This window comes from Perissodus microlepis, chromosome 9, assembly GCF_051167445.1.
Source record: "Perissodus microlepis isolate ML-2025 ecotype Zambia chromosome 9, ASM5116744v1, whole genome shotgun sequence".
NCBI lineage: Eukaryota > Metazoa > Chordata > Actinopteri > Cichliformes > Cichlidae > Perissodus > Perissodus microlepis.
The window spans coordinates 17,559,930-17,584,930 of record NC_140469.1 but is presented as its reverse complement, the minus strand read 5'-3'; the positions used below and the strand labels follow the sequence as shown (position 1 = coordinate 17,584,930).

General features: G+C 40.1%; 2 protein-coding genes across 6 annotated transcripts; one reads left to right on the top strand and one right to left on the bottom strand.

Moving 5' to 3' along the window:
• Positions 1-480: 480 nt before the first annotated feature.
• nktr (natural killer cell triggering receptor) lies at positions 481-17,624 on the bottom strand. Of its 5 annotated transcripts, none has more exons than XM_084939359.1 (17): positions 17,512-17,624; positions 15,784-15,862; positions 15,160-15,234; positions 12,758-12,865; positions 12,208-12,252; positions 10,746-10,833; positions 9,906-9,935; positions 9,101-9,246; positions 8,153-8,372; positions 7,802-7,969; positions 7,590-7,677; positions 7,250-7,398; positions 4,485-7,169; positions 3,695-3,778; positions 3,433-3,492; positions 1,429-1,530; positions 481-1,190 (listed from the first exon to the last, which is right to left on the bottom strand). In XM_084939359.1, the coding sequence occupies exons 2-17, from the start codon at positions 15,839-15,841 to the stop codon at positions 1,121-1,123; spliced, it is 4,176 nt and encodes a 1,391-aa protein (XP_084795485.1). In that variant the 5' UTR covers positions 15,842-15,862; positions 17,512-17,624; the 3' UTR covers positions 481-1,120. The 5 variants fall into 5 exon arrangements, with proteins under 5 accessions (XP_084795485.1, XP_084795486.1, XP_084795487.1 ...); XM_084939360.1 differs by having other exon boundaries at positions 4,485-7,145; XM_084939361.1 differs by lacking the exons at positions 12,758-12,865; positions 15,160-15,234; positions 15,784-15,862; positions 17,512-17,624 and adding an exon at positions 11,905-11,928.
• A 36-nt stretch (positions 17,625-17,660) lies between these two features.
• Positions 17,661-24,194, top strand: sec22c (SEC22 homolog C, vesicle trafficking protein). The gene is made up of 7 exons (XM_084939364.1): positions 17,661-17,922; positions 19,166-19,377; positions 19,604-19,767; positions 19,924-20,103; positions 20,259-20,377; positions 20,756-20,821; positions 20,922-24,194. The coding sequence occupies exons 2-7, from the start codon at positions 19,196-19,198 to the stop codon at positions 21,120-21,122; spliced, it is 912 nt and encodes a 303-aa protein (XP_084795490.1). The 5' UTR covers positions 17,661-17,922; positions 19,166-19,195; the 3' UTR covers positions 21,123-24,194.
• Positions 24,195-25,001: the final 807 nt, after the last annotated feature.

Here is a 25,001-nt window from a genome sequence, read left to right as displayed (position 1 = left end):
CTGTACTCAAATGACCTCCACAGTCACCAGATCTCAATCCAATAGAGCACCTTTGGGATGTGGTGAAACGGGAGATTCATCCCGGATGTGCAGCCGACAACTGTGTGATGATGTCATGTCAATATGGACAAATCTCTGAGGAATGTTTACAGGAATTTAGCAGTCCTAAAGGCAAACTGGAGCACTACCTAATACAGTGGTTATTGAGCATAACATGTAGCTCATGGACAGCTCTTAGAACAAGTAACACATGATTGGAATCATTGCTCTATTTGTAATGAAAGAAAACTGGAATCCATATCATCCGTTTGACGGAATATGGCACAGTTAGGACTTCACGGTGGGGCTTACCGTTTTGTTCTCTTAAGCACACATAGTTAAACACACTACAGATATAAACTGAAGGTAGATGGCACCATTGCTGAGGTACAAATAATTCAGAGAACCTGAGAAAGCAAAGAAAAACACAAAATACCAGACCAGAGTTCAACATGTGTTGGTATTTATTAAATGTAAACATTTAGAACTGAATAAACCTAAATCTGTGATACCATACTTTGAGTTTAGTTTGAACATTCATGATACAATAAAATAAAAGCACTGGAAAAAAAGTTATAAAAACAAATTATTCCATTCAGTGAAAACTTTCAAAGCTTAATGCAAAACCTCAAAAACACATCAAGACTGAGACGATTAGACTCTTATACTGTAACAACTTCAGTGTATAAAAGAAGTAGAAAACACAATCCATGAATATAAAATTATTTAATTATTTAGAGTATATTTGTCATAATATTAGTATTAAGTACAGAGTATATTTCACTTTCAAACTTTCTGTTTGATGGACTGTGTTGGCAGATTTTCAGCCACTTGTTGTGACAGCCCCAAAAAGGAGGCCTTTGTATCAGCCTGTAAAGTGGTTTATAAATTTACATTCATTTCCTCAGTAATTATAATGCCAGCTTGTGCCAGGTGGACATACACAACCATGTTAAACTGACCATAAGACTGGATTTAATTCTTCCTCTGAGCTGATCTTTGAATATATGACAGTGTCCAGACTTTGTGGTTCTGATCCTTGTCATCGGGTGTAAACCAGCAGGCTGCCTTAAGGCGCAGCTCAGCTGTACCGACTGCTGCGACTGTGGCTCCTGTGCCTAGAAGAACTGCGACTGGATGAGCCATACGACCTGCAGACAAAAGAAAACGTTTCACCTTTGAGGCACTGCAGAGGTGTTTACAATGCACAGATGTGTGGAGAACATTTAGTGGGGTGTTTTGGCTTCTTTTATCTTAAAGACACCAAAACACATGTGAAAAAACAATGATTTTCAACAGGACAGAAAGATTTGAGAGGGCGAAAAGGTTGAAGTGAGACCGGCCACATCGTTAGTGTCTGTCAGAGTTCACCTGGGAAGTCAGTCTTACCGCGATCGGCGGTCTGAGCTCCTGTAGCTGTCACTTCGCCTGCGCCCTCGTCTCCTGCTCACACTCCGACTCCGACTGGAATAACTGTCATAGGAGTCTGACCTGCATTAACATCCAGCCAGGTGACAACACAGATATTATTTTGGGAATAGCAACAGAATGACACCGAATTCAGTCATGACATGTAGAGCTTTAAGACCCATTTCTGACACGGTTACAAATACAGCTCAAAAGTAATTATCAGGGCTTCATAAGCTTAACTTTAACTATTTTTAAGCAGCAAAAAGTGAGTTACTTATCATTTTAAAAGGACATGCAGTCCAAAAATAATAGATATGAGCAAACAAGAACAACATCACTGAGAATTTAAATATTTTAATAGTTGTAATCAGTGAAAAACAAGCTCAACAATGGTATAAGGTATAAGGGAACACAATGTGTCAGGGAATCGGCTGTTAGAATGTACTGTTAGAAAGAGCGGATTGGTGAGTTTCATGTGGTTTCTGATACGTAACAACAGCTGTGGCTCCAGATGTGCTCGCAAAAGTACTGGAATAGTTTGACTATCGTATGGATATATGCCGTGTGTTAACATTGAGCACTTGTGGATATTTAAAATTTTGTGTGTAAAATTTTATATTAAGCTATTTACTTCAAGATTTTATGTCCATTACTATAAAATATAATATATTTTTAATTCCGATGATTCTCTTTGACACACTGTATTTTAAAAGGTGACATTTAGTGTCAACAGCAGACTTTTCAGTATTAATTTTACTACCCTGTAAAATAGGGCTGTTTGATATAACGATATATATCGGATGACGATATAAAAACGTCTATCGTTACATTTTACGCTATCGTTTGTTTTGTGGTGTCGCAAAATAAACTGTTTACGGCAATATTTTTTCATCGTTTTGATGGTCACTGTAGTGGCTATATTAATTTATTAAAGTTCTCTCTTTCTCTTATATGTAATATAACCACACTACAGACGGACAAGCGCCTGTTTTTATGCATTGTCGTTAGCAACAACGACGGTAAAACCATCGCGTGTCCGCTTGTTTATTTTCCACATAAACCTTTCACAATAAAGCTCAAGATCCTGTTGAGACTTTTCAAAATAAACTGAATCACGTGAAACAGTATGCAGAGTGTTTACGGATGAGAAGCAAAAAAGAGCCGTCAGGTGCTAAAAACAGTTAGTCTCAAATGTTAGAACAGGCGTTTCCCCGCAGCACGTCGTGTAATAAATACTCACAAAGAAAACGGCGGCCGTTACAACTTATGTCTAAAAATATATAGTTTCACGCGTCAGTTAAAACACTCGACTCCAGGTACACGACGCCCAGCTGGAAACACTTCACACAAGTCGAGCTGCCCGAGATTCACAGAATTTACAGAAGATTTTGTGATTTTTATCGTTATCAGGACGATAGACGTCTTATATCGGGATATGAGATTTTGGTCATATCACACAGCCCTACTGTAAAACCTTTCAAGCCCTGTTTAAAGACCTTCAGCTCAAAGTTTTGTGTCTATCTTAAGACATATGGATCCTGTTTTTGGTCTAATGTCTGATCATTACAACAATCCCATCAATCTGACTGTACCGAGTTTTGTTTTTCCAGTTTCAAGCAATCATCTTCTCTGGTGCCACATTAAATGTTATTGAAAATACTGATGGATCTGCACATGCTTTTAGGTTTTGAAATATCTATACTATTTATCAAAAGTCTAAACGTTTCTTTGTCTGACCAACAGTCCTGCTGGTAAACCTGCTGCTTAATAAGACGAAGCAGAAAATATTCACAACCTCAGCGATATTCAGCCAAAATTATGAGGGCTGTAAAAAAAATCAACTGATCTCTTACAAACGTATACGCATCGTTTCTATGCGTGTTCTCAGTTACAATTATATTGCCATTTTTTAAGCTCAACATACTTCATTGCATTTCTATGAACAATTCCACATTTCTAAATGTGACTTAAGTGTCCTCACACCTGGATCTTCTCCGGTGAATATATGAGCGGCTTCTGGAATGACTTCTACTGTACGTCCGGCTGACGGGAACAACGGAAAACACCAAAAATCAGAGGTTTAACTTCAACATCATAGGTTAGTAACTGTTAAAACATTGTGGGCACATTTATAAAGACATTTTTGAGTTTTCTTCTTAGGAATCTACACAGAAATCTAAAATGCCAACTACAGAATATTCCCTATCAGATCTTGCACTTGTCCCATGAGTGTTTCATAGTGTACCTGTGACTCCTGTAACTGCGGTACGTGGTGCTGCGAGAGCGAGATCGTCCTCTCCCACGTCTCCTCCAACTCCGGCTACGGCTCCTAAAACAGCAACGATGCTGTAACTTACATCTCACTCACATTCAGGGATGGAAATTGAAAAGAATTTAGCGATTCCATTATCAGCATCACTTATTCATTCGATTCTCTTATCAATTGTTATTGGGTTCTCACTGGCTCAGTTTTGAGAGTCAATGCCATTGTTACACAGCAGTAAAGAAATTACATTCATCTAAATGAAATGCATGCTGTGGGTCAAATGTTTGTGCGTGTTGAGATTTCCCCTCTTTGTTGTGATCAGTGTTAGAGTCGTTACTCAAAAAAGTCATTATTACACACAACACTTTTCTTAAAAGTCATGCAGCATGTTACTTAATTACTACTGGGACAAGTAATTTGTTATACTATGCTGTTTGCAAAGAACTGAAGTTGTGTTAGCAGCATAATACGGTTGTTTCTGTCCTGGATGCAGTTTTCCACTTTACCATTGATCTCGTACATAACCACGCTCTAGACTAAGTTGGTATTTTCCTTTGTCACGTGAATTAAAGTCAGCTGATTGTAGCGTGAGTGCAAGATTGATCGATAAGCAGCCAGACTAATAGTCCCAAGGAATTGGACTACTGGGAATCGGTTTTCTACAAAAAAAATAAACGGTTCTTGATTACCATTCCTACTCACATCAAACAATTTATTAAGATTCAAAGGTGGTGTCTGTAAATCATCGCAGTGTTTTATTCTCACTTACCTGGAGTAGCTGGAGCTGCGGGATCTACTCCTGGACCTGCTGTAGGAGTGGGACCACCCCCGGGAGCGTGACCGGTGACTGGAAACAGAGCGGGACTTTCTAGACAAGGACCTGGACGTCTTTGGAGAGCGTGTGCGTGACGTTCCCTTTGCATTTCCCACAGAGGGGGATCTCTCTTCACTGGAGCTCTCCTGGTTTCTCGGCCTCTGGTTGAGCCGCGCGGTCTTACGGACCTCATCGAACAGAGATCCCGGTCGGACCCGGCTTTTGCTTTTTATCTCCATTCTCACTCCCTGCATGTTGCCGGTCTGGTTCTCTTGAGCCTGGACATTTTTCACAGTGACAGGGGGAGCATTCACAGTCTGTACAGCTGACGTTCCTTTCAGTGGCCTCCATTTTAAATTGATTACAGTGGCAGCAGGCTTGCCAGCGGTTCCTTTGTCTTGCGATCCGCCAGCTGTTGTTGTGGAACTAACGGCAGACTGTTCTTTGCTATGAGATAAAGCAGTGTCATTGTTTTCCATCTCAGAAGAGTTTGAGGTAGATTTTAGGGTTATTTTAGGAACGCTGTTGTGAGGATGACATGGGACTGAAGGTTCAACAATTTCAGCATCATGCTCTGGAGTACAAATGTCCATGTCATCTAATGTCGCCGGCTCCTGGACACTTGGCCAGTGAGAATCGCTGGCGTTATTCCTGTTGGATGACTCTAGATGAGGTTCAGTGTGTTTTGCATTTTTGTTGATACCTTCTTTTGTCCTCTGTTGCCCCCTTTCTTCTTCTTTAGTAGGATTACAGCTTGCAGTTTGGTCCTTTGCATTGAGGTTATTAATGTCAGCACTTTTTTTAACAACTCTTCCAGGACTACGTCTTTCCCTTTTGGATTCGTCTTCTTCTTCCTCCTCTTCAAACTCTAAAGGTGGTTGCCAGTGAAAAGTCTCTTTCAGCTTCTGATGTTTTCGTTTAGTTTTCTTGGCCTTGTCCTTACTGTGGTGGGAACCGCCTTTATTCTCACTTCTCCTCTTATGTTTATGCTTACGTTTAGCTTTCTTCTTGCTCTTGTGCTTCTCTGGCTCTGCAGCTTTCTCTGGGCTTTCCTCTGACTGACCAGAAGCTGCCAGAGCATTCCCTCCATCAGATGTTTTTCTGGAAATCTCATAATCTGATTCTGAACTAGCTTCCCCTTCCTCTTTTTCAGAAATAGCTAATGTCCTGGCTGTTAAATTTTCAGAGTCACTTTCTGAATTCCATCCAGAGATAGAAGATAACTTCTTTTCCAGAGACTCGGCATACTGAGCCACCCTTATCTGCATTTTCAATGGGATAGCGCTGTTGCTCTGGCTCACCTTATCACTGTCACTGTCCCATTCAGACCTGTTATTGAAAGTCTCTGCTGGCACTGAACTGCAATGCTTCGTCTCCAGATCCTCTGAGCTTCCCTTGTCTTTTATTTGCTCCACAGAGCCAATGACACCAGGGCTGCGCTCACTGTCTGTCCTGTTCTCCGATTCTGAGTGACCATCTTGACTAAGGCTTACTGAAATTAACTTATCCAAATTCTTTACTCTGCTCAGAGAACTGTAGTACTCCTTCCACTCCTTGTCTAGTGACTCCTTCTTTGCGTTACTTGTTTTCGGGGACTTTTCAGACTCTGATCTGCTGTAGGACGATGACCTGCTCTTGTGCCGGTGAGTGGACCTGGACCTGGACCTACTGTAACTCCGACTCCGTGAGCGACTATAAGAACGGCTGTAAGATCTACTCTTGGATGACCTGCTGCGTGAGCGCCGTGAAGGTTTTTGTGCTGTGTTGTCTTCAGAGTCACCTGGCAGAGACTTTGGCGTAGCTGAAGTCTGAGCTTTATCTGCTGCGCTATCGACTGCTTGCCCAGTGGAGGAAATGTTGCTGGGAGCTACTTTAGCTTTAATTTCCTGAATATGGATGTAGGAGGGTTTCCATGGTTTCTGACCCGGTTTCCAGCGAGAGGGCGGTGGACTGTCGCTCAATGGGATCACAGGGACACTTTCAGGAGCTGGGACAGCTGGCGGTCTGGGGACAGGTGCGACTTTGCTCTCTTGAAGCTTCTCACTCACAGGGATCATGGCGTCTGGTTTGCTTGTTTTTTTCTTTCTCGGAGATCTGGAAAAACTCCTTTTTCTGGGTGGCGTCAAAGATCTGGATCTGGATCTGTACCTTGATTTAGACCGGGAGTGAGAATGGGACCAAGACCTAGATCTAGAGAAAGATCGCCCTCTAGATCCAGACCGGCTTCTAGATCTTGAGTAAGACAGGGACCTTCCTTGAGATCTGGATCGACTGGATGTGTATGACTTAGAGTAGGATCGGGAATCTCCGTATGACCCCGAGGATCGGCGTCTCCTTCTGTTTGAAGAGTGGTGTTGACTCGAAGAAGAACGAGTTAGCGAACGAGATTTTCTGAACCCTTTCTCTGAAGACACAGACCTTTCTCCATCTGACTGGTTTTGATGTTTGCTCTTAGAACTCTTCTTCTTGTTATGTTTCCGCTTTTTGGCCTTTTTCTTGTGTTTAGATTTCTTCTTCGCCTTCTTCTGTTGGCAGCGCTGGCTGGACCTCTCCGAGCTGCGGTCTGAGGAGTGCTCTGCAGACTGGGACCACGCAGAGTCGCTTCTGTTGTCCCATCTGCTTGAGGAATGGTCATTCAATCTGTTAAGCCAAAAGACGCATGAAAGCAAATAGAAGGAAAACTAGTGTTTAAAGTTAGGAAGGAAAACACTTGGTCATACTTGTCTCCTTTGCTCCACCGCTCGATGCTTGGGGGTTGATAAATTTTGGTTCTCTTCATTTCTTCTTTCCAGTGCGGTGGAGTTTCACTGCTTCCACGCTCCTCTACAGATGCAGAGCGTGATTTAGACCTCGTAGGAGTGTGATACCGCTGCGAAAGACAAAAAAAGTAAAAACTGTGCATTTGCAAACAATTCATTAAAACTAATTCTGCATAAGAGTTAGACTAGATAAACAGGTTTTACAAAATTCACTCCTGTGACTCAAAAAGAAATCCAAAAATTTGAATATTTGCATATACATTATGTTAGCAATCTCTGATCTTAGTTGAGGTGAGCTTACTATCGTTCCTCTGCCTCTGATCTTCCGTCCAGACTTTGACACAGCTGGTTTCGGGTCAGCTGGAAGAGTTGCTTCTTCTTTTTCAACTCTGAAAATTAATTTGAAATTGAAATCAAATTGCAGCACTTGCTGTGTTTACTTAGATTAGTGCTTTGGTTGCTCATTAAAAAAAAAAAAAAAAGTATATAAATGAAGAACAACTTTGAACTGACATTTCTGCTTTATCTTCCTGAGATGGCATGTCCCGTCGCAGCAGGAAGCGGTTTTCTGGCACAGGTGGTATTTCCTCTGGCCGAACAACGGGCTTCTCTCTCTTCCCACCCAGCTCCCTCTCTTCTTCCACCTCGTTCTCTCCCTCCCGTAGCTCTCTTCCCACAGGGCTGTGACAGCAGTTATATTTTTATTAAGAAAACAACAAAAAGCTCCTACAGATGTCAGTACTGAAGTCTATACAGTCAATTGGTGAAAACTGACAACACACAAGATATGTGTAAGTATTTATTAAAGAACGTTATAATGTGACCATGAACAAGAACTTGCATAATAAAATAAATAAAAATCACCTTTGCTTGGAAGGCAGACTATCCACATCTTTGTCCTTCTTTGACAGTCTCCTTTTCTTTTTAGGCCGTTTACTTTTCGAATGTCTCTTTTGCTTGTAACGCCTGTGCTTTTCATCAAGTTCACTTTCAGACTCCACTGAGGAGAACTGGGAGAACGAGTCATGGGAGCTCAGGGACGAGTCAGCAGAATGGGAAGTTCTTTTCCGCTTGCCTTCTAGCACTGCAGGAAGAAATACAACAGAACGTGTGGAAATAAATTAAAATGTGCTAATTCTGAAGAATATTTGACTCGTATAGTTAGTAAAAGAAGAGGGAAAGCTCAGACGCCAGGAGTCATTTTCATGATGGTACAAGTACAAGAAAAGCTTTGTCTGTTCTTTCCTGGTATGTTCAAGGCAATGAAAGCAGCCCTGGCAGACTCAGGTGGGCTGAAGCCAAATGAACTCCACAGAGATCACCTCGCTGATCCTCATTAAACAGAAGATCCAGTTACACGCCCCGTGTTAATGCCAGTGGCGGGGGGAGACGCTGGCATCCAAACGCCAACAAAATGAACATAAGCATGAAATATGAGCCAGTTATAATCACAGGCAACACATGTTATCCCTCACTGGAAACAAAAACAAATGAGCATAAAATGTGTAACTTTCACTAAAGATATTCTATTAAAGCTTTTGTATTATAACAAAACTTACAGTCACACTACACTGGCTGAGTGGCAACACATCTAATCTAAACAAACCCAAAGATTTCATACAGTGGGTCTGTATTCTAAGGGTATTGTCTAATAGTATCTTCTCAAAGATCAAAGAAAAAATTTGGATACAATTCTCTAAAAACTACAGTACCCAGGATGCATGGGACCTTTTCATCAGATTTACTTATCAAAAATAAATGAATAAATACAACAAAGCTAATCCTAACAATTAAGAAGGTTACTGAACGTACCATCGTTTGCAGACTTGGTGATCAGCTGACCACAGTCGATCACTCTCACGTCAGCGTACGGTCTGCTGGCAGAATCAGTCTTCAGCCCCTCAATCTTCTTTATCACTTCAAATCCGGAGATGACCAGACCAAAGACGACGTGGACTCTGCATAGACGCAAGACAGACTTGAAACTAAAAGCAGCATTAAATGTACTATTATGTTAGTTTTAAGCCCTGAAGAGCATTTAGGTTTTGCCTCAATCAACTTCCTATGACAGAATATCCTACATTAGCACAGTACATTGAGCTAAAGTTTGAAAACTACCAAAAGGGTTCTAATCTATTAAAATCCCACTCACACAGGCCTGCGTAACAGCTAGCAACTGTGAGTGGTTGCTTCCTGATGCTCGGTAAAATTGTCCTTTTACGTTGTTTGCACAGCGTCTTCCATGCAAACTACGAGTGACCAAGGCAATCTGCTAAAGACCAAAGGAACCACCAGGAGGTTTTTTGGTGAACCAACCTCTTTGCAACCCATTTCACTTAGTGACAGCCAGCAAATACTCAGCAACCGGTCAAGGAATACACATCTTTCCTTAGCAACAGGTGCTCGCTGAGTGATTTGACTAACGCCAAACATGCTATAATCAGTTTAGTAACATAGAAACCTAACGATAGTTTTTGGAATGTTGGGATTCTTTTTTTTCCAAAAAGTTTCATATCAATACGCTGAAAGTCTCATTTTCAGATGCTTATGAGGAAAATGTTAGAAAATATTTCTATATAGAATTACAATGTGAAATAATAATATCAGATGTACCTACCCATCAAGATGAGGCGCCATCTTAGTTGTGCTGATTATGGATAATCCAGCAGTAAGTGAGGTGGGGAGTCAACCAAAGGTGGAAGCCGGGCCATGAAAGTGGGAAAAAAGAGAAAAGAATGACAATAAACAAATACCTCGATCAAAGCGGGGATGCTACTGTACCACAGGGAAAATCTCAAAAGGAATTGTGCAACAAACCTTTCTTTAATGACATCTGATTGCAACTCAATTATGAAAACACTCAACAGCAGAGTGTGGTAAATTACATTATCATTTTTTCCTGTTATAAAAATCAATTTGCACAAAGACTACATATCTACACTTCCTCCTTCGAGAATTTGTAATCATGGAGGAAAATGTCAATCATATGTTCAGAACCTGCTTTTGTGACAACGGAAGCCAAAATAACATTTTGAGTCACCTCAAGCCATTTGTGAAATATTTAAGCAAGTCCAACAATTGCAAAGACAAACTACTCAATGATAAATACAGTCAGGAGAGAGAGAAACACAGCCTTTGAGACACATTACCTTGGAAGAGCAGGATGCTAGAGTTTCTGTAAATTTTACACAAAAACGGCAAGAGAAAAAATGTAACAATTGTAGGTGAAAAAGAATGAATCCAATGTTTCTCTGCACTTTGAAACTAACTGCACACAGAAGAAGGGACTGCTGATGGTCACACTTAATGACAAATTCTACTCTAAAATCTCAAAACAGGAAAAAAAAAGGGATAGAAAGAAAAAACTAATAAGAAACTTTCTTAAGAATGACAGTAAAATAGTGGTGGTTGGGGGGTAAGTTTTTAAAAGCAATATTTTAATTTAAAAGTTACTCACATAAAAAACTGTGAGCCGTTGGTGTCCTTCCCACGATTGGCCATCGACAGCAGGAAGGCTCTGTCGTGTTTGAGAGTGAAGTTCTCATCTGTCGGGGACAGATGCAGAGGATGCAAGTGTTAATAAAAATAATCATTTAAAAAAACAAAACAAAAGGTTTATTAATTCATTAAAGCTTTTCGCTGTCTCACCAACCTATCCTTCCATAAAGTCAGCTCTAACAAAAGGTTTCTGTTGGGCCAAATATTACTGCAGTCTGTTTATAAAGTACCAAACCAGGAATGACTTTCAACAACTTGCACTTTTCAGATGAAAAGGTACCACACTGGTTTCTGTTCACATCATAGCTACAAGCAGATCTCCTTGCTGATGTGTGCAATATGTTACGTGCATTTCTCAAAGTCAACCTTACATCACAGTCTTCAAGTCAGAGCTGCATTCTGATATATTCGAGGGTTAATCCGCTGTAGGAGTTCCAGAAAACACACTCAGTCAAATTTATAAAAGGAACCATTATCTTTTGCTTGCACAGCTACCAGGAATGAACTTTGCAAGTTGTGTTTAGAAGTCTGGTTTACATATTGCTCTGGAGTTCACCCTCGGGTTTAGCAGGGTGACATAAGCTTTGTTTCTAAAAGCTTTAAAAAGTTAGAGAAAAATGTCCAAACCACTGATTTAGGAGATTCTCAACGAGGGTCTGGTCCATCTCAAAAGTAAGCACCATCACTGACAGTGCTTACTTTGAGGGCCCTGCTTAGAAAAAGCAGTTACGGCTGTAACAGTAACATAAGGCGGTGCAACGCTGTTGGATCACTTCAAGTTTCAAGGGGTTTTTCAAAGCTGGAGATTAATGAGTGCTTTGCAAAAACAAAATAGTCCCCATAATGTACAGTTTTAACAAAAAGATGATATACAAGTTAAAAGTGGCATATCTTCTTACTAATGAGCAAAACCACCCGTCTGGTTCTGGCTCCATGTCCTGCTAGTTGGCTATAAGTGCCACCTATTTAACATAAAAACCCTAATCTGAGCGGGGGGGGGACCTTTCAGTACAAATGTGAATCTGTGACGCTGCGAGCATTTGCACTGCTTTCACTGACTGAGGAAGGTGGTGGGGACGATGTTGGCATGGTGTTACGGAGCTGTGTACATCTCTTACCTTTTCATTTTGCAAAAGACCACTCTATAAATAAGAGAATATGTTGAAAATTTTAGGCAGGAAGATTGTAGCTTTCAGTAAAGAGAATGCCTACTCTCCATGTTGATTTGATAAAGCCTACTGCTGTTACTACATAGAAGAACTACACAATGGAAAAGTGAAGGTCAGCGCAGTCAAACATAGGACAATTTGCCCACAAAAACCCATTAACCATCTATGCAACTTTATATGCATGCTTTGTTTTTTTAGTATAGATATGCATCACTATTATTAGATTATTAGATAACTTGATATTCCAAATACCTTCAAAGTAGCCTCCATATATGGATTCCCCTCCTCTTCCATTTCCTGCAAAGATTAATAAAGTCAAATAAATTCACAGCAGCTTCTTTATATTGCAGCAGTGTAATTGTGTGTAGCCGCTGAAAAAGATGCTGCTTCATCAGCAAAGGCAGCAGTGATTCATGTTTATTGGGCTCATTTTTGAAGTGGCTGCCATGTTCAGGAAACTGTAGTCTCCTGGATTCCTGCCATGAACACCCACAACAAAGCCGCAGAGCATGTTTACGGTATGTTGGCACTTTGATGAGATTAACAGCTTTGATCAGTTTTTACCCATTTTAATTTGGCCTGTAATTAATGTTATTATTGAAAAACATTTCCCACCTGGAGAGCATTTAATCCATCTTTAAAACAACCCAAACGAGAGGTTTTTTTCGCCCCGCTCACATAAGCTGTGTTACGCTCTGTTGGCTTTCATTAGATTTTGGACTGAAACGAGCAAACTAGCAAATTAGAAAAAGGTGGAGCACTGTGAACACATTCTTAGGTAAACAGGGGATTATAACATTACCTTCAGTAAAGTCGCCTCCCTGAATCATAAAGTTTTTTACAACTCGGTGAAACGTGGAGCCTTTGTAGCACAGCTTTTTCCTTGTGACTTTCCCAGTTCCCCTTTCACCTGCAATGACATGCATGTTAACTGAGCTCTCACCAAAAAACAAAAACACTCAACCTGCTAATACACAAAGTGCTTCTGTGTTTACTAGATGGTTTTAAGAAACAAAGGCTTTTAATATTGCCACAAAGGAATGAAAGCCACATTTGGGTGGTGGCTTTCAGTAAGCTATATGCCTTTAGTCTGGCATCCTGCTGGTACTCCCTTGGAGGACTGCCAAATTCATTAATAAATCTTCCACTGGACCAATACTAACTGGGGACACAATACTGGCTCAAAGCTATTACCCTCCAGAGTCCCCTTACTCCTGGGGTGAAATGACGTGAAGGCAGGATTTAATCAGACGTGGTGATGTGTTGAAGGTGGCTTTCAGCAGAAAGAGGCTGTGTGTCCTATTGAAAAGCTAAGCTAAGGGTTTAGTATTTTACTTCTTTGGCTTCGGCACTGTTCCAGGGGTTTGGTTTCCTTTGGAGTGAGCTGATCCAATTCTAAAAGGACACATTAGAAACTTTGAGAAAGTCAGCAAACTGCACCAGCTGAATGCGGGTGTGCATTACTGCTTCACTGGTGTGCCGTCTGTGTATGTGTTGGTTCAGGAACAGACTAACGAGCCTTTTCCCATGTCTGCCTTTGCTGCCATCGCGTTCCCGTTGGCCAGGTAGGGTGAAAAATGAGACGGGGGGATTGCTCGGCTATGTGTCTGCAGATTTATGACTTTCTCTAGGCAAACCACTGCCTCTACAGTACACTACACTGCTCTGTGGGATGAAATATCTAGGGAAACAGAGCAGCCACAACATAAGTCATAAAATGGTATATGTTTTTTATTACGTTATTGTCATTTTATTTCACTTATTTAATAACGTTCTCATTGCTATTGTATTGCAGTGCTTGGATAAATCTTGTTAAGTTGCACTTCTGTAAGGCCAAACAGATGAGGTTGACAACATCTGTGATGCAGCACATCACAGGACGTTATCTCTCAAAATTATGTCAGAAATTTTTATTTTATTGAACAGTTTCTGACGCTTAAACTTCAGCAAACCTCTCGACTGTGAGAGAAAACCTCTTCTCTAAAGCTGTGACCCGATCAGTCAGCGAGTGAAATTTGCCCCTTTAACACTTTATTTATGGTCATTTGTACAAGCAGACGAGCCTTTGGAAAGAGGTTTAAACCACTGCAAATATGTTTCTGTAAATTCCTTCAAAGTTCAACAGGAAGTGAAGCACAAAACCCCACCCCACCAAAAATCCATCACAGATGAAAAGATACAGCGTGTAAACTACGGACTGCTGTGGTGCAGTAAATGAGTTTTGTTGTTTTTAACTTTGTTTTCCCCTCACTTCAGCTTTTAGTTACAATGATCCCGGTATAACCACTGCGTTAGTCGCTGTCACAGAACCACTTCTGTTTACGCTCACTGTCAAAGCGCAGGTAGCGTGTGCAGTATTCTCCTGAAGGTTAGGTGTCGCCACGTCAGCGCTGATAAAGGAAAGAAGTCAAAACTGGAAGCAAAGACATTGCCGTGTGTGTTTATTCAAGAAAGTCTAATCTTTTCAAACTGCTGTAGCTTCCCTCCATGTGTAGTGTGTCAATCTATGAGCTTGTGTATGGATATATCATTAAAACTGCAATTAAAAACTGACTATCATACACTTCATACGTGTCTTCAACTCAGAGTTGCAGAAACGAAACTAAATGAAACTAAAACACTGTGCAATCTGCCATGAATGGCAATGGTGCCATCACTCTTCTCTGCAGCTTCGGAGTACCCCAGAGATTTTTGACACTGCCCCTATCTGACAACGGACAATCTGTGCAGGTGGATCAACGGACTACCAACGCTGGACAATAATTCCCACATCAGCGATCCTGCCGACTCTTCAGTCTTTAGCCTGTGGTGATAATGCTGTGCAGACTTTGATCGATAAACAGCCTTTTGTCAACAAAGTGGATTATTTATCTGGTGGATTATTTATTTGGCGATTTATAAACCTGCTACAATTCACTATTTACCTGCATCGTTATGAAACCACTGGGGACAATTTGACATTTGATAAAAATGAATTTAAACAAATACACAGAAAAGAAAGCTACATAAATGAAATCTGTTTTTCCATGTTAATCAAGTAGTTTTGAAATTTTAGAGTTAAAGTAGTGAAAATCTTGCACTTTAGTCTGGTTTTTGCCATGTTGAATCCCATTTTTAAGTAGAATTATTCAAATATGCGATTAACGAAATGCTGTAAGGTCATGACATTTGACTGGAAGATATCTCTGAATGAGGATTACTCACCAGTGCACAAACAGAGGAAGTTTTTGCTGGTCTTGGGACAAATATCCGAAAAAAGCTGAAAGACTATACGCCCAACTACAAGACACACAAGGGGGAAAGAAGAGTCACTAAAAGTATCATCTTTAAACAAAGTCAAAATAAATCACATATAAACAACAACATGTAAACAACCGAAAACAATCTTTAATAGTTCACAGCTACATTTTCTATCACAAGCTACAAGTTTCTATTACAGAAACTTCTCTGTAGCTAATGGCAAGTCTGATACTATGTGAGGGACAGCTGTGGAAGAAGAGCATCAGCTACATCTTTCAGGATAAAGTCACTAAAACAGTCTGGTCAATATTTCCATTCTCAGCAGCTATCAGGGGTTATATAGAAATATAACCTCTCAGCACAGATACAGCTGACGCTAAACCAGTCTATCAAGTTTATTCACCACTGAGTGAGCCACTTTCATTTTGTAAATGAATATCAATGAAAAGCTTGAACACCAAAAACAAAATCTATACATAACATTAATTTAAAAATCCTTTTTTTACATATCAGTTCAAAGTATGGAAGTTAAGGTAGGCTCTAACTAACTATTCCCTCCACCTGTAAATTGATAAGGATTTCCCTTACTTGGCTCCCGGTTGAGCTCCACATCAAAGTAACACTGAGGGCGGTCTTTCACCCCCATTGTGATCAAAGTCCAGATGACCTAAAATGCAAAAACAAAAGAAGCTAAGCATAAAAAAAAACAATGCTGTCCCCCCCCCCCCCTTTTTTTATACGTATGTTTAAGCCAACAGAGACACAGCACATTGGAAAGAGGCTGTATACAACGGAGAGACTAAATGACAGCAAAGGAGGAAGAAACAGAAAGGGGAGGAGAGAGCAATGGTGGGGGAGAGACAGAGAGAGAAGTCTGTGGGGAAATACAGAGGCTATGCAAATCCGAGCAGAGCGCACTACAGACTCCTTACTGTATATTTATTGCTCTGTGACAAACACTGAAATGTCACCACTCCGGCTGAGCCTGCTTTGTAACATTAATAATAACCTGGAAGTGTATCTACAGCTTTTAGTTTGAGCATGTTTGATTTATATATGGACAAGCACCCAGCAGACAATTAAAGCAAGCACCACCAATAGATCCCAATGTTTACCTTCATCATGTGACAAAATATATATATATATCTATACATTAAAAAGAAATCTCCTCAAAACCATGCACCAACTTGTTTAATGTCAGTGCTTTACTGCTGAGCCATGAGTTGGAAAACCACAATGTTTTTAGTCCGAGCAATGCAGTTTTAATCACAGTTATAGTACAAGGAAATGTTTGGTCTATCTGGAATTTGTGTGGGTGAACAGACTGAACTGCCAAAGAGCTTTATGAGTAATGAAAGTGCAACACAAGAGGGGAAAAAAAAAAAAGAAATCACAACAACTTCTCAGCAATGTGCATTCATCAAATTCTCTTCTTTTCATGTCCATGGTATGTGCTCAATATTTCTTTTCTTTTCTTAACTGTGCAGAGATGTGAGTGAACATGAGCTGCAGTGTTTTGTGTTATTAGCTATAGTTTAACTTTAGCTTTCCCCCAGAACACAAGAAGAGAAGTGAGCTTGGTGTTAAGTTGGAGTGTTTTCTGGCATTACTGCACAGGAGGAAGTATATCAAGGTGTCAAGATGATAATACTGAATCTATACATAGCCGCCTAAGAGGCCTGTCTTTTCAGATAAGCAGAGCTGCATTGCATTTACAGCAGAACTCGTGTCATATTACTAGCCTTGACTATGTTTGGTTAACGAGGAATGGCATCTGCATGAACAGTTAGATCGTGGCTGCTACGAATAGAAAACAATAACCAACTTCTGGAGAAGTCCCTCCTCCACTGAGCTTTTTAGATATTTACCTTGCATGTCATGCAGACTACAGTAACCACTAAAGCGGACTCCCCCCCCAAACAAAACAAAACAAAAAAACAAAACACAAAACCCTAAAACAATGCTGTAAACCCAGAAACCGAGAATGTCCTTTTGCATTTCTTGTATAACGTTAGCAGCCAGCACGGCACACCTTGTAGCTCGGGTTTATCTGAAAACGACCTAAGGTTACTGAGGGTTTAAGCCATGCTGCGAGTATTAAAACGGTGTGAAATCTCCCCAGGCTACAACGAGAACACTGTTCACACAAATGTTAGGCGCTTTTCCAAAGCGGCGGAGCTAACAGCTAGGAGCTGGCTAAAGTTAGCTAAGCAGCTTACGTAAAAAAAATCACTCGTTTGCAGAGACTGTTAGCATTTATTTCAACGCTGAAAATCCTACCAAAGGTTATTAAAAGCTTTGATTTATGTAACTTACCTCTGTACAGTAGCTAGCCAAGAATCAGCTAGTCACTGACGGTCGCCACTTAGCATTTGAGTTCCCTTTTTTGAGTGACGAGTGCTGGTTAGAAAGCAGACTGGTGGGTGGGCGGTTTAGTAGTTTTGTCCCTTTCGGCTTGCCGTAGAAGATTTGTTGTGGTTTTGTTGTATCAGGAAGCACATTTGAAGTTAGCTCGCTGGACTAATTTTGATTTAAGGTCTTACTTCGCTATTATAGGTCGTTATTAAGGACGGCTTTCTTTATCGATCATTGATTGCTTTTGCATTGCGAAGCTGGGGCGGGTTTCCTGCCTGCTTATGGCGTGTTTTTGTTTGTGATAAGATGCATTAGTCAGCTAAACTACAATAGCTTAGGGACAAGGTGCAGCATGAAACCCATGATAATGAGGTAAGTTGCAACGAGATGTTGTCACGAGTGTTTAAATTGTCTTAGCTCAAAGATTTCCAAGTGGTGTTTAACTACAGAGACTACAGAGATTTTAAACCTACGCAGTTTCCCTGTTCAGTTACCAACTATTCACACCAACTGAACCTAATGTAGTCTGAAATGCAGTGTTTAGTTTTTTTCGGAAAGTTATTTATTTAGTTAGTTAATGTAAGGAGAATTAATGAAAACAATATCACATTTCACGTAGACAAATATCGTTACCAATGGTGATAGACAGATTGACAGGTGAGGTCAGACAGGAGTCTCTCTGGTATATGATGTTTGCAGACAACGTTGGGATTTGTACTTAGAGGAAAGAGCAAGTGGGAGAGAACCTGAAAAGGTGCAGGTATGGTCCAGATAAAAGAGGAATGAAAGTTAGTAAAATAAGAGGGAGAGGAAAGGTAATGAATGTCGATGGGCTACATACCTGGATTCAACCATCCAAAACAAGGCAGGTAGGGTGGAGTGTTACGAATGTCAGGGGCGATTAGTGGCAGAAGGATACCAGCAAGAGTGAAAGAGAAGTTTTACCAGATGGTTTGCAAGTTAGACCTCCTTTCATTTATGGTTTGGAGACGGTGGCACTGACAAAAAAACAAACAAAAAAACAGGAGGCACAGCTGGAGGTGCCAGAGGTGAGGATGTTAAGATTTTATTTAGGTTTAGAGGTTTATTTAGTTTAGGTTTAGAGCTAGAGAGTTAGAGAGGCAAGGCTGAAATGCTTTGGATATGTGGAAAGCAGGAGTAGTGGATGGATACAGAGCTGCCAGGCAGTAGGAAAAGAGGAAGACCATAGAGGAGCTTTGTTGATGTATAGTGAAAGAGGACATGTGGAGAGTTGGTGTGCCAGAGGACACTTCTGAGGATAGGGTCCGATGGGGGCAGAAGCAGTTGAAAGAAGAAGAAGAAGAAATATTGTGACCAAAATATTCTACATGAAGTATTTTATTATAATAGAATAATAACACACAATTTGATAAGAAAGGAAAATGTAGTGTAAAAAATATAGAATACTAAATTTGAGTGTAAGACTAACAGCTCAGTTTATTTTATATGTGTTATTAGCATGATACCAGCTGTATTTATTTATACTACTGACAGTTTATATAACAGTTATCATCAGCACTATATCCCCAACTTAAATGTGCTATTCCAATCAATATGATAACAGTAATCTGATCTTGCTTTGTGCTCCGTGTAGGCAGTGTGTGCTTCATGGACCGAGTGGATAATGTCTGTGATCCTGTTTGCCTTTGTGGTTCGGGTCAGGGATGGACTCCCCCTGTCAGCCTCCACAGACTTTGAACACAACCGAGAGCTCCAGCAGAGGAAGCAGCAGATTAAGACCATCAGCAAGGCGCTGGCCCGCTTCCCCGACAGAGGGACCATTAAGGGCCAGGAGCTCAATATATAGTAAGCACGCAACAAACGAAAAGCAGCAGCAGCAGCACACAGATTCAAAAGAACCTGTCTAACTGCAAAAATGCACAACACACAGCCTTAAAGCAAATCAGCACATATTTGATTTTGTGGTACGGTCGACATACGCAGTGTTGTCCATGTGAACAGAGGGGCATCCACGTCACGCTGCTTCAGGCTGTTTGTTTACTAAACACCTTTTCTCCTCTCAACTGTTCAGCTTCGTCTCTTCAGAGGGTGTATCCTACATGACTGTGTGTCACTGCAGCCTCCCTGTTGCTAAAGCCTTCTGCTTCCTGGAAGATCTGCGCTGGGAGTTCACAGCATGCTTCAAAAGCACTGTTGTTGCCTTGGCAGCCAGGCCATATCCATTTTTGGAATTTGGTGAGGGGAGCGAAATTGCCTCATATAGATTTGATAGTGTCTTTTGGGATTGCAAAAGTTTTTTCTTTCTTTTGCTTTAAATTTAAGATGTGTTAAAACACAATTAAATAAATTAAATCTTTGAATTTACCTCTGAATCTTGCTGCCAACTGACAGACAGCATTATTCAGAAGCTGAAGCAGCAGTACAACCACAGTGGTGGCCCGGCCCTAGAGGTGACTTTGGCAGAAGTCCAGGAGGAGCTGAGGCTCCATCCACCTCAAGTAATAAACCTGGATGAGGTGGAGCTAACCAATGGCACTGCAAATGGGCACATGGAGCAGGGTCCTGGATCTGGTAAGGCTAAAAGCACTTGAAACAGAGCACTCTGCTTCCTGCCTTTGACAGCCAGTATGAATTCTTTGTAATGCAGGAATGAGGATATTTTCTTGCTTCTCATTGTGTTTTCTTGTTTTGACGTGTTTATATTGTTGCTTTCTTGTGTTTAACAGGTCAAAATCAAAGACTGGAACCAGTGACGGCCCCGGGCATCCTCTCTCTCATCCTCAATATCATGTGTGCGTCTTTGAATGTTATCCGTGGGGTTCACCTCATGGAGTACACGTTCCAGGTACAATTAGTGCTGGCATCTGATTACTGTCATTTCAAATATTATTAATGGTGCTGTTTACTTGGGGAGTCTAAATGATGTGAAAAACAATCATAAGCTGTAACTTTCTCTCTTGCATAGCAAACCAGTTTGTTTGTTTGTTTGTTTGTTTAAGTCGGGATATTTGGAAATAGGCTTGCATAAGCTAATTTTAATTACAGATAAGGTAAGCTGGCTGAACTGACCGCTGTGCATTAGCATTTTACTGTGAAAGCTGTTGTTATCATGAGGTGTGCACAAATTGGGTGAATTAATCAGAAATAAACGCACTAAGCCGACTGAGACCGGAATTACAAATCAACTTTTTTAAAAGTTTATGTATTATTTTTGTTTTCGCAGGATGATTATGAAAGCATTTGGAATGTTGTGGCATTTCTCCTGGCATTTGCTTGCTGTGTTTTTCAGGTAAATAGTAGTTCACGTAGTAGCTTGACTCTTGATTGAAAACAGAAATATGCTGCCGTCCATCTTTCTCTGACGCTTCTCCGTGTGAATCGCTCCGTAGTGCCACCTCTACCTTTTCCACTCATCTCTGAAGAAACTGAAGTGCTTCACTCTGTTAAGTGTGATCGTCCTATGCAACTTGCACCTGCTCGGCTTGAGAAACGCGTGGCAGCTCCTCTTCCACGTTTCCGTTGCCTCCTTGTCTACCGTGCTCATCCTGACTCGCAAAGTCCAAGACAGAACCAGCGACTGTGGCGTCTGAGGAGCGCAGGACAGCGAAATTTGTTGCACCGCTGCAGTTTTCAGTGCAGGTGAGAAAGAGCGAGGACGTAATCGGCTCGATCCACAATAGCGAAGTACAATAACAGGCTCGTATTTTCTCATGTGCAGTATGTACTCGAACTTTCTGTACATTTGTGTACAACAAGAATATCGGAAAATGCAGTGATTTTTGGATTCTTAAAATGCTCCGATTAACCTCAAACCAGGAAGAAATGCATATGAAGAACAACACTGATGAATCCCAGTCAAGCCCAACTTTTAGGAAAAGTTTTGAAAGAAGATGGAAGAGCTTTTTTTCAGTCAAAGTTTTTCCCGTTATGTTGGTGGGTTTATAATTGAATGCATTTGTTCTCACACCCAGCTCAGTATTTCTGCTGTCACAGAGCACTGATTAGCTTTTCATAATCATTTTACACTCAGTGACATCAAGTTAAAATTGATTTCAGTTGTACTTTTCCCAGAAAATAAGATAGTCCGTCCCGCGCTGGTAGGCGTATGATAACTAAATTATTTAATGTAGCTTAACTGAATTACTCTATAGCCTAAAAAGGAAAAAAAAATATCAAATGTGTAAATATAAAGCTATGGTTGCTTTACTTCTTTCTGTGTGGCAGTGCAAATATGGTTGATGGGTTTGGTTTATTTTGTTATATATTTTATAGCCAGTGCTCAGCTTCTCGTTGCAAAGGTTCACATTTAAGGGCTCCGTTATTTAGTAACTTCACAGTCTGTTCTGAAAGGGAATGTGTTAATCATATGTTCAGCTGTGGTTTGATTTTGAGGTTTGTTTGTTTTTTTAACAACGACTAATTTTAGACCCCTCGTTAGAAGAAAGTTGTTTCACCTCATCTCCAAAATTTGCTTGCATCCTTTCAGTTGATCTCTAAATTGTGATAATATCAATATGCTTGTTTTATTAAGCTATTGCTAAGGTCAGCCTTAGCTGTTCTTCCTGAGGCCTGTACTATGAAGAAAGTTCAACATACCAGGGTGTCTTTATGCTACCTGTTCACTTATGCTAACGCTGGCAATCAGCAGTCACGTGAAGCTAATTATTGACTCCCTGAAGTTAACCCAGGGTTTCCTTTGGACCTTCAATTGAAAGGGGTGGTGTTGGCAGTATCTGACCAATCACAAACGTGGATAACTGCTGGCAGTATAGCAGCTGATTTTACAAAGGAAGATAAAATAATACAATGGGAGAAACATGAAAAGGTTAAACACATAAAAGAGACTGAAAGCAACACACCCACTGCAGACATAGGAGCAAGATGAGTGTCTGCCAAATCCAGCTTCATAGTACGGGCCTTGGGAGTCTGGTATGCATTCACAAAGATGCAAAAAGAAGAAGCAAGCTCTTCTTATAAAGGTATTATTAAAATTTGTAGACAAGAACATGAAAGGTTTGTTTTTAACTACCTATAACAGGATATTAAACAGCATATTTTGTATTGAATGTATGCGTTTCCAACAATAAGTAATCCTTCTTCTCCTTCTTCTGGAGTAGATCCAATATTTGTTTCTCACATTGATGTAAACATAGAAATCTAGATAAATACCACTGCTGTGCTGCTGAAGAAGTAGACTAAGAATAATTTTATTGTCAGTTTTTGTTTTTCTTACGCACTCCGTTTTTAATGGCTAAAAGTTGCACTCAATATCAGAGGAAGTAGATCGTTAGTTTTATAGAGTTAGTTAAACATGTAGCATCAGGAATTATGTAAAATCCATCCTTTCTTTTTTTTAATGTTTGATCCCTTGTTCGAGGACTTTTAAAGGCTGCATTTCTTACAGCAATCTGAAGGTCTTTAACTTTATTGCACTGTTAGAGAGGGACAAAAAAGCTATTATTAGTTTTATTGTAATGTAGCTTCAGTTTACACATGTGTGCCCTTTAGTAATGCTAGACTTTACTTTTTTCTTAAAAAGGTTGTTTTATCCTGAACTCCTGGCATTTGCTTGATGAAAAGCCTTTAGATCCACTGAAGTTCACTGGGGCTGCGAGGTTTCAAGTAGATTTTAAGATTAGGGAATAGTGAACTGTTCAAACAACATAATTTTGTTTTTAATTGTTATGCTACTGATTAATTGAGTCCAGCTGTTATATTGGCGCGGCGGGTATGTTCGCTGTTGATATCGGCATCTATGTATAACCATCATAAATAAAAATTAAAAAGTAAAGGAGAGATGGAGAACACGCCCTTCATCCATGGTATGAATGTTGATGTTGGTGTAGTGTGTGAACCAGAGGACCCTCTGCAACATCTCTGTGGGCAGCATTAGTGTGAACGCCACAAACACAACCAGCTGATCTGAGTAGAGTCGGGCTGAGCATAAACGAGTAATCTGCAACTTGTTGTGACAATAAAGCAAGATTATTTTTAAAGTACGCTGTCATGATATCTCAGTAAGGACTCATAAAGAAATTACAGATAACAAATGTTTGGGAACTTTATGTTTTGTGAAGCCAGAAGAAAAAATATTGTTCGGTATTGGTTTTAAAAATCCTATGCCTGTCAGCCGCTACTGGATATTTTGTGTATAGGATTTTGGTGATGCTAGTATTTTTGATATGTAGGAGGTTTTACTGATTCAGCATTTTCCAGTAGAGAAACTGTATTTAAATACACTGCTGACCAAATGATTTGTAACAAAATGTTTTTAAGATGTTGAACCAAACCATTTGGAGCATTTTTTTTTCTCCTCTTGAAATGAAAACGAAGGATAAAGTTTGTTTTTAAAAGAAAACATACAGTACAAATGCAGCCTGTAACTGAAATGTGACAGTTTTCAAGTTTGCAGGTTAGAAAACCCTTTATGTTCGCGAGACCAGCCTGAGTCTCTAATCCTTGGACGGTTTCTCTTTTAAAATGAAGAACAGTTATTTGTATAAATTGTGGGTTTACTGTTTTGTGACTCTATTTATAATGATTGAAAATGATGGAACTGTGTCATTTATTGTAACTGCCAAAAACGCTTTTGATTACAGGGCATTTTCCCTCTCTGGTAAAACTGACATTTCATTAATAAATAGTGTCTTTTTTTCCATTTCCTTATTTTTGCTTTGTGAGTTCGTGGCAGGAAAACCTGCAGCAGTGATTGAACAGTACCAACATGAAAAATGTTAATTACTTTGACTAATGGGCCCATTTAACTTTTATATATGTCTATTTGCAGAATTTTAAATCTGAAATTGCATGCAAAACAAAACAAAAAAGATTTTGGCCAAGTAACCAAATTAGAAATAATATGCCACAGCACACCTGAAACACTGACCACACTGAGTGTACTTTCCAAATATTACACCAGATGGAGCTCTTACAGTGTCAAAGAGACTTGCAGTCACTGACAGAAACAAACGAAACTCAAAAATGTTTTGAAGCTTTTAAACACATGGAGAATATTGTGGAACAGCCCTGTGACACTAGATAATATAGTAAATATAGTTTTATTTATGTATTTAACATCGAAGATAGAATAAAGCCTGTTGGGAAGGGAGAAAATGTGCATAAAACTACTAGTGTTGCAACAGGTTACACAACACACTTGATAGAGAAGCTTTAAAGTTATGACATTAAACATGGACTAAATAAAATCCACATATATCCTTACCAACCACTTTATGATATTGTTGTTCATTCAAATATCTAATCAGCCAATCACATTGCAGCAAGTGAGTGCATTTAGTATTGGAGATGATCTGCTGAAGTTCCAACTGAGAGTCAGAATAGAGAAGAAAGGTGATTTATATGAGTTTGAATGTGGGATGGTTGTTGGGGTCAGACAGGCTGGTCTGGTTATTTCAGAAACTGCAGATTTGCTGGGATTTTCCCGCATTACCATCTCTAGGGTTTACAGA

Coding starts and splice junctions, on each gene's coding strand:
- nktr (XM_084939359.1), bottom strand. CDS start 15,841: ATGGGGGTGAAAGACCGCCCTCAGTGTTACTTTGATGTGGAGCTCAAC. Junction 7,678..7,801: donor CAGGAAGATAAAGCAGAAAT/GTCAGTTCAAAG, acceptor ATTAATTTTCAG/AGTTGAAAAAGAAGAAGCAA. Junction 3,493..3,694: donor CGCAGTTACAGGAGTCACAG/GTACACTATGAA, acceptor TGTTCCCGTCAG/CCGGACGTACAGTAGAAGTC.
- sec22c (XM_084939364.1), top strand. CDS start 19,196: ATGTCTGTGATCCTGTTTGCCTTTGTGGTTCGGGTCAGGGATGGACTC. Junction 19,378..19,603: donor GGCCAGGAGCTCAATATATA/GTAAGCACGCAA, acceptor TCAACTGTTCAG/CTTCGTCTCTTCAGAGGGTG. Junction 20,822..20,921: donor TTGCTTGCTGTGTTTTTCAG/GTAAATAGTAGT, acceptor ATCGCTCCGTAG/TGCCACCTCTACCTTTTCCA.